A 15,000-nucleotide genomic window follows, 5' to 3' on the forward strand; every position below is an offset into this window, starting at 1 on the left:
CCACTTTGTTGTCTACAGTCTGGTGCTTAATAGCAATAATGCTGTAGTAGAGATATATGTCAGATTTATAAGAGGATGCAGATTGTTGATGTTGAACACCATGTTGGATACGAGTGTCAGGTAACGGGGTTTACCTGTATAAGGTGAAGAATAGAGATTGATTGGTATGTTTTGTCTTCCAGGGGTGTAAAAGTGTAGGCCAAGATGCCACTCTTAAAGCGTGTGGTGTCACCCGTGCACGTGTCGCGGGTGCCCCTAGTGGAAGAATGGGTGACGGACGACAATGGCAGAGTCTACGCGGCTCTCCTACCAGCCACAAATCAACCACAGGACCTAGAGTCCTTTACCAACCTCACCCTTGCCAACCTCATCACCCAGGTAAGAGTCGTGTTTTCTCATTTTACTAATGTGCAGATACAAAGGAAATGCCCTCCTCTTTGTTAATTGATTTATTCTGTCTTATTGATTTATTCTGTATTATTATTATTATTATTTTTTTTTAATGAGGATCTCACATAAAGCATTCAGGCATGATTACTGATCATATTATATGAATGGTATTTAATGGACCTTGTAGATTGTTTTTTATTCAGGATTTTTAGAGTTCCATAAGTTTTTTTTTATTTTTTATTATATTTATGTTTAACTGACTGGTTAATTGATGGTTTTTCTTTTCAGTTATCTTCACTTTCCCGACATGCAGAAGACCTGTTTGGAGAAATGATCACAGAATCCACCTCCATTTTGAATCGAACAGTGTCTTTACAAGGCAGGGTTGATAAACTCTCTGTCAAGGTTAAGAACTTGGATAGCAATGTAGAAGAAGGTAAGGGTCCTGCTGATATGTCTACATATATCATGCCTTTCAAGTATGTTCTCTTGCCAGGAAAAGGAATTGATGTGGGGATATACACTGGAGCAGATGTTGTCTTTTGATTGTGTAACTGGAAATGTAGCTTATTTGGGATATATAGGGTAAGATGTACAGTTTGTTAGTTTCTGGATAACAAAGATTGTCTAGCTTTGCAGTTTTTAGGGTATTTTAACCTGTTGCTGATGGGACTGTTTTGGCTCCAAATGGTTGAAACATTGAAATATTTCAAATGCTTAAGTATGATGCTTTGGGCTATTTGCCTGGTCTGGTCACAGCCAGGTGCTTTTTCCTGATCACCCGGTGTGCTGGCCAAAAGAATAGCCATGACAAAATATCTTGTCCCTGATGGCTGGTCCAGCCACCACTCGATGTGATATCTTGTCACTCAGCGTTAATGGGTTGAAAATACTTTAGAAACAAGCCACTTGTTTCCTCATTGTATGATCTGCAGAATCCAAGAAAAGTTCCACTTTCCAAAGACTTTAGAAGATGCTTTATAGAAATGAAATCAAATAGAAATAGATCTCTTGAACTGATTTGGTGTACTTTTATAGGGGTGCTCAGAGTAAGTTGGATACTTAGGCATTAATGTATCATTTTGATTTTTAAAGGAATATATAAAGATGGACTGATTTAGTCTCTAGGGAAAATTAGAATTTTTAAAGAATTGAACCTTGCATACTAGCATAACAGGAGGGTGTTGCTGCTCAGCATTTAGCTTATAACCTACATATATAATTAAAACTAATCAAACAGTCATTTTATCTTATTTTTTTACCTAATTGTTTTTTAATTATGTATGTACAACATGATACAGAGCTTATTTATAAAGCTACATTTTTTCATGAATAAATAAGGTAAGAAAAAAGTCTAATGCAGGTTTAAGATATGGTCCATCTATTATAGTTTTAGATTGAGATTTCTTTGAAAGTTATGAGAGAGTTAATGTGCATATTGTTCCTTTCAGTATCATTGCAAGACATACACATGCGTAAGGCCTTCAAGTCTTCAGCATTGTTTGACCAGCAAGTGGTTTCAAGAGACACCATCCCAGCCGCTATGTTAGAGACGTATGAGACGTGTGAGCAACCCCCACCTCTCCACCAGCTGAATCCCTACAGGCAAGCATTATTTAAATATTTGTTTCTGTGTACTGAAGAAACACAAATCATTTCTTGAAATAATTAGATGTTTTATCGATGGTTACTTTGATTACTTCTTTGTGGAAGGAAGAATTGTGATCCTACAGGATTTATAAATGTCAGTGTGATGTTTGTTGTATATTTTATGGTTTATTTAGTGGCCATAAATTTTTAAGAAAATCAAGAATTCAAGTGATTTTATGTTTCCAGCCCTAGTTGACAAAATATGTGATTTTTATTAATTGCTGAATCTCCTGTTGTATAGTCGCCAAATAGAAACAATTTGATTTTGTGTCCTAGGGATGACGGCAAGGATGGACTCAAGTTCTACACGGATCCGTCGTACTTCTTCAACCTGTGGCGTGAGGAGATGACCCAGGAGACTGAGCGGCTGAAGCTGGACAAGAAGCAGAAGGTGATTTTGAACAGGATAGACTTTCTTTTTGGAGAAGAATTTTGCAATTTGATTGAAGTTTACACTTGCTTTTGAGTTCAGTGCAGCTTTGTGAACGTTGGATTTCGGGAGAAGTTTTATTTATTTATTTATTTATTTATTTATTTTTATTCATTATGATTAAGCGTAAGGTTCATTATCAGTTGCTCCTAGCAATTGATGATGATGATGACAAGGATGGTAATAATTCAAATGCTATCAATGAAAGTGATTTCGATGGTATTGAAAAAATTGCTAATGACATTAAGCTATACACTTGTAGGCTGTGTCATTTTTTTGTTTAACCTAAAACTTGACATGGTTTGGGGCACAGCATCCAAACAAAATTAGAATATTGTGAAGTTGTTTATACTGCCCAACTAAATTTACCGGTCATTAGTATGAATTATTACCTTTCGTGTCCGGCTAGGAAGTGAACATGGCTTGGAAACAGTCCCTGAAATCCAGTGTCTTCTGGAGAAGGAAACAGAAGAACATCTTATATTTTTCTTATACTTCTTTCATTGTATATACCATCTGCAGTTTCATCCATAATGATAGATATAGCATTAATAATCTAGGTAGTTTAGAAAATATAGTGCAGTAATGTTATTGCTTTTCTGGTTTTCAGTTGATTGTAAATGTATATTTCACATTTACATATTTGATACATATGTGAGGGCGAAATTAGAATTTGTTAGATGTGACTTATGTCCAAAATTCTATGCACAGTTTATAGCAAAAGTGGCCTATATAAGAATGTAAATATGGTATTGCTAATTATTGGTTATAAGAATATTGGTATTTATGGTAGTAATAATGATAGTATATTGATAGTAATTATGATAATAGTAATGATGATATTGATGATGATGATGAGAAGGTGGTGATGATATTGATAATGATGATGATAATAACAGTAATAACAATTATAATGAAGAGATAACAGTAATGATGGTAATGGTGATCATAGTAATGGCAATAATAATAGTAATTTTAATGATAATGACAATAATAATAATGATAACAGTAATAGCAATTGCAGAAATATTAATTGTGACAATGATAATGAAGATGATAGTAAAAAGATGATAATTATGATGATAAAATAATATCACTAATAATTAGATTGATATGTTTATCATGGCAGTGATAACAGTACTGAAAAGTGACTGATAGTTATTGTGGTTTTAGTACTTCATTCAAGATTTTCAGTGAGGAGTATATCTTGTAGTATAACTATATCAAGCACATGGTAAATTACTCACCCTACAATATTGTTGACGCCGACACAAATACTGCTACAACTGCTGTTACATATATTACTGTTCTTACTGCCATTGAGTTTGCTATTTTCATTGCCATCTATTACTGTTTCTAATTGTTACATCTGTAACTTCAGCAATTGTTCCTTATATTGCTACAGCCATTCCTACTAATTCTGTTTTTATTCCTGCTACTTTTACTGCCACTACGTTATTTCTGCTGCTACATCTGCTGCTACTACTACTTCTACTACTACTTCTACTACTACTGTTTCTACTACATTTACTTCCTTTTTATATTGATTGTGACTTTCCATCCTCCCTGTATAGCCATGCTTTTACTACTACTCTTCATGAATTACCCTAGAACTTACATACTACATTATACTCTGTGTTCCATTCATTGATCGAACAGATTTCATTATGGATGCTCGGCAGCGGCTAGTTAGTAGTCCATCTCACAGAGAGATGTAGTCTTCAGGCTAGATGGTTGAGTTCCTCTCAGACACAGTAGAGTAGATAGGAGAAGTGATAACAACAGGCAACACCTTATCCATGCAACTTTATATAGCTCCTTGGTGGTTGTTTTTTTGCGGACGGACACGACTTCAGTGAGCCCTGTTTAGAAAGTTGTTCTGGTGACTTATTCCTTTGTAAAAACTACTAGGTGAAAGTACAGTGATATGTGTTTTAGAATACACCTTAGTTTACATCTTCATTTTACCTTTTAGTTGCCTGTACTTTGTTAAGCCCTGATGACTGAGGCTGTGAAAGATCTTAAGGCTCGATGACCGAGTTCCTCTCTTGTAACGTAGATTAGATCCTGTGAGGGAAAAAGACGGGTGTCCCTGCAAATGAGCAACTAGATAGATTTTGCTATTATTATAATTTCTACTATTGCTACTGTTACTGCTACTGCTACTGCAGTCACTGTTACTTCTGTTGATATTACTTTTGTTGCCACTATTACTACTGCTGCTATTACTACTACCATGACTTTTACTGCAACCATGACCTTTACCACCACTCCTATGACTACTACCGCTATACTCATATTACTGTGCTATTACTGTGTCTGTTACTACTACCATTATTATTTTTGTTGTTACTATTGTATAACTGGCATTACTGCTATAACTATTACTACTATGACTATTACTACTATGACAGTGTTAGTAATATTATTCCTACTGTTTACATCTTAATTTTGTTCTAATCATTCCTGGTATTCATCTGTCAATATTGTGGCTTCATTTTTATGTTACATCAATTCTTAGTCATTTTATATTAGTTTCTTCCTTTTCCTTTCCTTTCCTCCTCCTTTCTTTGTTTTCTTCTTTTATATTCTCCTCTCCCTTCCCTCTCCCTCTCCTCTCCCTCCCCTCCCTCCCCTCTCCCTCTCCCTCCCCTCCCTCCCTCTCCCTCCCCTCCTTCCCCCTCCTCCCACTCCCTCCCCTCCCTCCCACTCTCTCCCCTCCCCCTTCCCCCCCTCCCACTCCCTCCACCCTCCTCCCCCCCTCCCACTCTCCCTCTCCCACACCCCCACTACCCCACTCCCACACCTCCACTCTCCCTACTCCCTCTCCCTCTCCCTCTCCCTCTCCCTCTCCCTCTCCCTCTCCCTCTCCCTCTCCCTCTCCCACATTGTAATGTCTGCAAACCATGAAATGCAACAGGGAAATAGTGTCGAGCATCAAGACAGGCTCAGTAATGGACAGACTTGGATTATTGATGAATACAGTTGTTGAGGGACGTTAAAGACCTCTTTTTTCTCTTGGCATGAAGGTCCTCTTGGGTGGGTTCAAGAACTGGAGGAATTTTGTCACGGATCTAGGATTATTGTTATTGTTGTTATTATTATTATTTTAGAACTTTTTTTTTTCTTTTTTTTTTTCTTTTTCTTTTTCTTTTTTTTCTTTTTTTCCTTTTTTTTTTGGTGCAGATGGTTATATTTTAGTGTTCAAACACAGAAGGAAATGTTATTTTGTGGTGGTCACAGGCAGGGTCTTGCCATTACTTGATGTGGTAATGCATCATGGTGATAATTATGGTTGGAGTGGTGATTATAATTTTGGTAATAGTAATGATGATGATTATAGAAATTATTATTATTATTATTATTATTATTATTATTATTATTATTATTATTATTATTATTATTATTATTATTATTATTATTATTATTATTATTATTATTATTATTATTGTCGTCATCGTCATCGTCATCGTCATCGTCATCGTCATCGTCATTGTCATTGTCATCATTATCATTGTTATTACTGTTATTATTATTTTTGTTTTTTATATTTTTGTTTTTTCTATATATTTGATTTATTTGATTTTACGTACATTTTATCATCATGATATTTTAGATATTATTGATATGAGTTCAAGAATCTTTATTAGTTTAATTGCCATATTTTCACACTCTAGTATAATTTTCATTATACTGATGATTTTCTGGCTTCAGGGATTTTTGTACATATGAAGATAGTGCATGCTATGTATATATATATTTATTACTGGTTTTTGATTTACCAAAGATAGATTTACATATGATTTAAATCCAGATTTTAGTGTAATTATTTTGCAAGTAGAATTCATTATGTTGCACTTACTTGCTCTGATCCTCCAGGAAAGGTGAAGAAGTTGCCCAGTATTGGTTGGAATGTTAGAACCTAATCATTTATTCATACCTCCATGCATATTTTCATTTTTAGCATGCACATGGAGGGGAGCATCGCAACGAGGCAAGTGTGTTTATCAGAACCGGTGCATGGTCAACCTTGTGGGCTCTCTCTTTAACTTTTTAACAATTATATTCAGTTCCTTCTGGGGGTTGTGGCTTCTTCACACTTCTAATGACGGATTTACGGGTCCTGTGGCGGTTGCTCTCTAGACACACGATAGGTTCTTAGTGTGGTTGACCGTTGTGGGCCCCCCCCCCCCCCCAGAAGGTCACCCGGTAGGTCCTGTACTAATGTTGGCAAGAACCTGAAGGCTTAGTATCTGCTTTTTGGTATAAGTCTCTTCCAAGTTTTGCAGTTGGGTCGCGTGGTAAATTCAGCACATCACTCGGCTGGTAATCAAGTACGCATAAACTCGTTTCTTGGGCCATTGATGAAGAGATGTCTGTGGATCAGGATGATATTATCTTATCTTATGCTCCTGTTGTTCTTGTGTCACAATCCTTTTCCTGATAGAAATGTGAACATTCATCGCTATAGGAAATGCTTTCATTGGTATCAGTCATATTAACAAAATTTCTTTGTATGTACAGTAATGCTGAGGGTGAACTTTGCCCTATTGTATATGCTAGCACTCCTGATAAATGTTAATTTGCAAACTAAGAGTACAGTTTGAATATCGTTGATTTAGCTTGGTGTCTGAGCCATAGCAAGTTGATGGTTCAACATGTACAAGTGGGATTAGTAGACTTATGACTAATAAACTGTTCCAATTTAGTATATAGTAGTTTGTTTTGCAGAGTAAACTGTAGTTGTGGTATTTCTTTGTAAGCAGTAATAATCATGAATAGATAGGATGGCCTTCATATAGTTAGCTGGTATTTATTTATGAAATCACATGCACACACACACTCGCACTCACACTCACACACTCACGCACGCACACGCACACGCACACGCACACGCACACGCACACGCACACGCACACGCACACGCACACGCACACGCACACGCACACGCACACGCACACACTCACTCACTCACTCACTCACTCACTCATTCACTAATACTCACACACACATACTCACACACACTCTTATACACACACTAACATACACACTATCACTCACTGTCCTTTCACTTTTTTCTGTCACTCCTCACTCACTCCTCTCACTTCACTTTTACTCCTCACTCACTTCCTCTCTTCTCACTCCTCTCACTCACTCACTCTCTCACTCACTCACTCCCCTCACTCTCTCACTCACTCCTCTACTCACCTCACTCTTACCACTCCTCTCTCTCACTCTCTCCTCCACACTCCCCTCTCCCCTCTCCCCTCTCCCTACTCCCCCTCCACTCCCCACTCCCACTCCCCACTCCCACTCCCCACTGTCCACTCACTTTTTTCACTTAGCTTGTCCCACTCCCCACTCCCCTCTCCCTTCTCCCTCTCCCCTCTCCCCTCTCCTCTCTCCTCTCTCTCCTCTCTCTCCTCTCTCCTCTCTCCTCTCTCTCCTCTCTCTCCTCTCTCCTCTCTCCTCTTTCCTCTTTCCTCTTTCCTCTTTCCTCTTTCCTCTTTCCTCTTTCCTCTCTCCTCTCTCCTCTCTCCTCTCTCCTCTCTCCTCTCTCCTCTCTCCTCTCTCCTCTCTCCTCTCTCCTCTCTCTCTCATTCCCCCTTTCCCCACTCATCTCTGGTCTCTGGTCTCTCTTGTCTCTTCTCTCTTCTACTTTTCTTTTCTCTATACATTACTTTACTTCTCTCATTATGCATTTTCTGTCTGTTGATATGTTTTATGTATGCATTATTTAAATCACTCATGGTTTGATGATACTTCAACCCCACAGCCAGTCATGCTGAGGACACAAAGTACTATAAGTAAAGAAATTGAATGACAATTCTTTAAACCCCCACAGCCAGTCTTACTGAAGAGAGATAGATTACTGGATAGAAAGAGAATGAAATAAAGTTGTAAATCATTTATAGGCAGGTCATACCTATTAACAACGTTCTCTCACTACAGCCAAATAAACCGAAGGGAGATGGAAGAAACAAGAGTAAAAAGATTCCTCGGCAAGCAGGAAACACGAGGGAGAAGCACCGACAGCTCGCCATTGCTCATGGGGAATATATTGCACCACAGTCTCAGTATAGGACTCCTATGAATCAAGTCAATGAGGTAGGGGATTTCTTGATACATTTTTGTACGGTTGATTGTTGTCATAATCATTTATTTGGCACATTTTTTTCCCCACAGGTGAAAAAGGAGACTTGTTTCCTAGTATGGTAGACCTAAAAACTGTTTGAAGATACTTGTGTTCATTGTAGGCAGTAAGGGTGTCTTGTATCTTATATTTTGTTTTTGGACATCGATCTATTTTACGGTAGTTGGCCCAATCTTTTTTTTTTTATTACACAGGAAGGTATTTTATATGCTTTTTTTTATCAGGGATATTTGTATTGTTTTTGTATACTTTTGAGTCAGATTCTGTTTGTTGGTAGGTCTGGCTTATGTTTTACTAGGCCTCAGATAGGGTTACCTTTCATTAATTTAGATTGCGGCAGGAACAATTGTGATACATTGCTTTTAAGATGTTCTGTTTAGTGTTTATCAGATACATAGGACATTTTGTCCCAGAAGCATTTACTAATATTGAATATGTTCAGCAGAGTAAGACTTAAAGAAAACCCCTGGAATAGATTGCAACTTGGTAGGCATAGCTTTTTTAAATTACTGATAGTAAGTGGAGAATGCAAAACAATTATCATGAAGATTATTAATAGGTATTCTTTAATCTTAGGGACTAATTGTTGGCTAGTTGCCCTCATTCTAAGGAGTAATACCTACATTACAGTAAAACTAGGACAGCCTTATTGTTTATCATAAATATTATCCCCCATACGTGTCAAGAGGAGAAGTGTGGAAGTATTGTGCTCACTGAGAAGAGACTACGGCTGCACTGAAGATTGACACACCTCTTGATCTCTTGTTGTTCTATCTTTATCTACACTGTCTATAACCTGTACACTCACTCCATGACTTAACCAAGATCACTATTTAACATTTTACTGGTCTTCCCAACGGTTTATGAATATTCCCTCCATTTGTGTTGATGGTTATACTCATCAGCATAAATGTAAATTCAGGTGTATATAATAAGTGTTTAGGGTTTGTGCATTATTGAAAGGGTTCATGGGAGTTTGCATGGGTGTATGTGAGTTATTGTGTGGGTGCATTGGTTGAGTGGGTGGGTGGTTGAGTTTGGGTGGTTGGGTGGTTGGGTGGTTGAGTGAGTGAGTGAGTGGTTGAGTGAGTGAGTGAGTGAGTGGTTGAGTGAGTGAGTGGTTGAGTGAGTGAGTGAGTGGTTGAGTGAGTGGTTGAGTGAGTGAGTGAGTGGTTGAGTGAGTGAGTGAGTGGTTGAGTGAGTGGTTGAGTGAGTGAGTGAGTGAGTGAGTGAGTGAGTGAGTGAGTGCATGAGTGAGTGAGTGAGTGAGTGAGTGAGTGAGTGAGTGAGTGAGTGAGTGAGTGAGTGAGTGAGTGCGTGCGTGCGTGCGTGCGTGAGTGAGTGAGTGAGTGAGTGAGTGAGTGAGTGAGTGAGTGAGTGAGTGCGTGAGTGCGTGAGTGCGTTAGTGCGTGCGTGCGTGCGTGCGTGAGTGTGTGAGTTGATTGGATAGATGTATGAGTGGGTGGTTGAGTGCGTTGGTTGAGTGAGTGAGTGAGTGGTGATTGAGTGAGTGAGAGGTTGATGTGAGGGAGTGAGTGGTTTGAGTGATGTGAAGTGGAGTGGTTGAGTGTGTGAGTGTGTGGTTGAGTGACGTGGGCTTGAAAGTGAGTGAGTGAGTGAGTGAGTGATGTGAGTGGTTTTGATGTGAGTGAGTGGAGTGAGTGAGTGAAGTGATTGAGAGAGTGAGTGGGTGAGTGAGTGAGTGAGTGAGTGACGTGATGTGAGTGGAGTGAGTGAGTGAGTGAGTGAGGAGTGCGTTGAAGTTCTTGAGTGCGTGAGTGCGTGCGTGCGTGAAGTGAGTGAGTGACTGAGTGGCTGAGTGAGTGAGTGAGTGAGTGGTTGAAGGAGTGAGTGAATGAGTGAGTGAAGTGAGTGAGTGAGTGAGTGAGTGAGTGAGTGGTTGAGTGAGTGAGTGAGTGCGTGAGTGCGTGAGTGCGTGAGTGAGTGCGTGAGTGAGTGAGTGCGTGAGTGAGTGAGTGAGTGAGTGATGTGAGTGAGTGGTTGAGTGAGTGAGTGATGTGAGTGAGTGGTTGAGTGAGTGGTTGAGTGAGTGAGTGGTTGAGTGAGTGAGTGAGTGATGAGTGAGTGAGTGAGTGATGTGAGTGAGTGAGTGATGTGAGTGAGTGGTTGAGTGAGTGGTTGAGTGAGTGAGTGGTTGAGTGAGTGGTTGAGTGAGTGAGTGGTTGAGTGAGTGGTTGAGTGAGTGGTTGAGTGAGTGGTTGAGTGAGTGGTTGAGTGAGTGGTTGAGTGAGTGAGTGATGTGAGTGAGTGAGTGGTTGAGTGAGTGAGTGATGAGTGAGTGAGTGATGAGTGAGTGAGTGAGTGAGTGGTTGAGTGAGTGAGTGATGTGAGTGAGTGAGTGAGTGATGTGAGTGAGTGAGTGATGAGTGAGTGAGTGATGTGAGTGAGTGGTTGAGTGAGTGAGTGATGTGAGTGAGTGGTTGAGTGAGTGGTTGAGTGAGTGAGTGATGTGAGTGAGTGGTTGAGTGAGTGAGTGAGTGGTTGAGTGAGTGAGTGATGAGTGAGTGAGTGATGAGTGAGTGAGTGATGTGAGTGAGTGGTTGAGTGAGTGGTTGAGTGAGAGTGAGTGAGTGAGTGATGTGAGTGAGTGAGTGATGAGTGAGTGAGTGAGTGGTTGAGTGAGTGGTTGAGTGAGTGAGTGATGTGAGTGAGTGAGTGATGAGTGAGTGAGTGATGTGAGTGAGTGGTTGAGTGAGTGAGTGAGTGATGTGAGTGAGTGAGTGGTTGAGTGAGTGGTTGAGTGAGTGGTTGAGTGAGTGGTTGAGTGAGTGGTTGAGTGAGTGAGTGATGAGTGAGTGAGTGAGTGATTGAGTGAGTGAGTGATGAGTGAGTGAGTGAGTGAGTGAGTGAGTGTGTGAGTGAGTGAGTGAGTGAGTGAGTGAGTGAGTGAGTGAGTGAGTGAGTGAGTGAGTGAGTGAGTGAGTGCGTGCGTGCGTGCGTGCGTGCGTGCGTGCGTGCGTGAGTGAGTGAGTGAGTGCGTGCGTGCGTGCGTGCGTGCGTGAGTGCGTGCGTGCGTGAGTGCGTGAGTGCGTGAGTGAGTGAGTGTGTGAGTGATGAGTGAGTGAGTGATGTGAGTGAGTGAGTGATGAGTGAGTGAGTGAGTGCACACCTTTTTTAGATGGGTACATTTATTTATACTGAAAACAGAATTGTGCAAGAATTAAGCATGTCTCCTTTGAGTTGAATAACAAGGACTTTGCATGATATGGTAGGTTGGAAAATTGTGGTTATTACAGCTTTTAATATAATCAACTCCAAGTGAGGGCCAGAAAGAAATGTATTGTAGAGTTGATTGTTTTAAGGAAAATGCATGCTTTCAGTGCCTGAGTGCATGCATATTGTTGATAAGCTCAATGTGCATGAATGTGCACTTTGTTTATCTATTTAGATTTGATTACTAACACCAGATGTAATGCAATGTTTGTTTTTTCTGTATTCCATTAAAAAAAAATTGTGCTCATTAATATTGTTATATCTTATTCCATTATACTATATTGTAATGCATATTGTTAGGATTTTGCATGGACAGTATTTGCTACTTGTTCTCTGGCAAATGATTTTTCATGTTAGAAATCCTTTTTTAAAAGTTTCAGTGATTTTTTTTAGTGATAATCTAATTGACCTTAAGGTATTATTTTGGAGTATTACCTGTCACCCTTAAAAAGAAAGAAAAAATCTAATTTTGACAGCCATTAAATATAGGTGATTAGTGCTCTTTGTCACTATTAACTTATTCAAAAGATAAATCTAGCCAATTTAAGATATTAATTTATGTCTAGTACAGTTTTTTTTATGATTTAAATTTAAGCATTTATTGTAGCAGTTAGCTGATTTCATGAAGACTAATGACAAAGATGAAGACTCAGTTCCTCTTCTCTTTTTCCCATGCAAAGGGTTAACATCCAGAGACATGCAGACAATTATGCATGAATGCGCATTTTGATAGTATGACTTTGTTCAGTCTTTGTTATTTATGTATTTATATTTTTTTGTAAACATAATTAGGATACAGCATGTGAATTTTAGTTGCCAACTATTTTATAGTAAGTTTCTGTAGTTTTATTGTTTTTTTTTAAAGGATTGTTGCACATTTTTTTCCCTATGGATACAGTGTGAACAAATTCTATTGTTGAAATACTGATGAAATCTTAAAAAAAAAAGGAAAATGGAATCAAAGAATTAGATAAATGAATAGGGTAGGGGATTAGAAACATCCAATTACACAAATTCCTATACTTACATCCACTTCCACACCCAAAATCAAACCGAAGGCCACACCCACACCCACACCCACACCCCGACACCCAAACCCAAACCCACACCTACACTAAAAGCCAAAACAACACCCACACCCACACCCACACCCCCACACCCCCACACCAACACCCCAATGCCCACACCCACACCCCAACACCCACACACCCACACCCCAACACCCCAACACCCACACCCCAACACCCACACCCCAACACCCACACCTACACTAAAAGCCAAAACAACACCCACACCCACACCCACACCCACACCCACACCCACACCCCCACACCAACACCCCCACACCAACACCCCAATGCCCACACCCACACCCCAACACCCACACACCCACACCCCAACACCCACACCCCAACACCCACACACCCACACCCCCACACCCACACACCCACACCCCCACACCTACACCTACACCCACACCCACACCCACACCTACACCCACACCCCCACGCCAACACCCCCACACCAACACCCTAACGCCCACACCCACACCCCAACACCCACACCTACACCTACACCCACACCCACACCCACACCTACACCTATACCTATATCTATACCTACACCCAAACTCACAAATACACACAAACTATCAAGTACACATGGACATGTACACCTACATTTACCCATCCATTGAGATACAAGGCTGGAATCTATTCTGCACTTGCACAATAACTTGCTTGCACATTCTTCTGCACAGGTTTACAAATTGGCCATGCATAAGTTCTCGGTAATTATAATGACTGCGCGAGCTTAGGTTTTCTAAAATTTGTAATATATTACAGTTTCTCCGAATGGATTGAAGTCCAGAGCTTCATGTTCATGCAGGATAAAAAAAAAAAAAATCTTGTCTACTTCAATATGCAATTATTTCAGTTTCAATTGTTCTGAGGTGGTAGTTTTTAATATGGATAACTTGGACTATTCTTTTAGGGTATGACTTTACGTCTTTCATCCAATGTTTATACATCCGTGAAGTGGGAATTCTTGTATTTCATTTTTTTTAGACTTCTCTGCAGAAGCTTCCTATTAAAAAATTTCCATGTTAAAAATTTCAAGAACCTTCACCAAATGCAGTTTAAAAACTAGATGTGAAATTGTTCCCACACAAAAGTTTCCAGTCTGGTACAAATGCCTACATACACTAAAATTTTATACACCAACATCCACACCCATCGTCCACACACCCATTGTCCACGCACCCATCATCCACACACCCATCATCCAACATCAATCATCCACACACCCAATGTACACACACCCAACGTCCACACACCCATGTCCACACCCACCCATTCACATACCCACCAATTCACAAACACATTCTTGAACATGCATGTGCACACATACATGAACATGCACATGCATATGCACACATATATACATATGTGTAAAGAGATACATTTGTGTAAAGAGGGAGAATACATATAGGTTTACATAAACACATACTTATTTTTACAGGCTTACACACAGACGTATACATGCTTTAGACACCCAAACTTATAGACAACATAACCCTCTCAGATATTCCTCCTATCATGTGTGAAATCAGCATCCTAGGTGAGGCATTTTGCAACTGTTATTTCTCTCTCGAAGCAGGAGGTTGTGTATGGGACAAACTCCCACCCCCAGGCATATTCCCCGACCCAGGAGATGGCTCAGACTGTCCCAGCTTCAGATCACTCTGGATACCCACCTCCCTACCAGGATCAGTATTCAGGGTACCCACCACCTCCCTATACACCAGATGGAGCTGGATCACAGGGTTAGGATCTCTCTTCATTTGAGTTCACTCTCAACTTCCCATAGACCACTTTTGAGAACAGCTCAGAAGTTTGAGAGTTTAAGAGATTTTGCACTTGTGATTTTAAAATTTTGGTTTTATGAGTCTTAGAGTGCAACTGTTTATTTTAATGATCTGGATAATTTTTCTATGATATAAATATTTATAGCATATCTTACTATTTTATGTGTTAAATTGTTCGTATAAACTTTATATATTAAATAACTTAAAAGTTAACATACAGAAATTTTTAGAAAAAATATTGAAAGTGAATCACTGGTTTGAATGTGATGGAGAGTT

General features: G+C 39.6%; 1 protein-coding gene across 21 annotated transcripts in view; it reads left to right on the forward strand.

Annotated features, from left to right (window-relative positions):
• The window catches only part of SCAR (wiskott-Aldrich syndrome protein family member 3 SCAR), a 32,239-nt gene that overhangs the window by 10,527 nt on the left and 6,712 nt on the right, over nucleotides 1-15,000 (forward strand). For 9 of the 21 annotated variants that reach the window (XM_086554262.1, XM_086554267.1, XM_086554264.1 and 6 more), the window contains exons 3-8: nucleotides 183-378; nucleotides 679-826; nucleotides 1,842-1,995; nucleotides 2,317-2,431; nucleotides 8,423-8,578; nucleotides 14,514-14,682. In XM_086554262.1, the coding sequence (XP_086410388.1) occupies nucleotides 205-378; nucleotides 679-826; nucleotides 1,842-1,995; nucleotides 2,317-2,431; nucleotides 8,423-8,578; nucleotides 14,514-14,682 (916 nt within the window). In that variant the 5' untranslated portion in view covers nucleotides 183-204. Of the gene's footprint in view, nucleotides 1-182; nucleotides 379-678; nucleotides 827-1,841; nucleotides 1,996-2,316; nucleotides 2,432-6,434; nucleotides 6,465-8,422; nucleotides 8,579-14,513; nucleotides 14,683-15,000 lie in introns of all 21 variants that reach the window. The other 12 variants (XM_043013962.2, XM_086554260.1, XM_086554256.1 and 9 more) reach the window with 3 other exon arrangements.

The sequence above is a fragment of the Penaeus japonicus genome, unplaced genomic scaffold (genome assembly GCF_977035675.1).
Source record: "Penaeus japonicus unplaced genomic scaffold, GWHDUDI00000001_assembly GWHDUDI00000029, whole genome shotgun sequence".
Taxonomy (NCBI): Eukaryota; Metazoa; Arthropoda; class Malacostraca; order Decapoda; family Penaeidae; genus Penaeus; species Penaeus japonicus.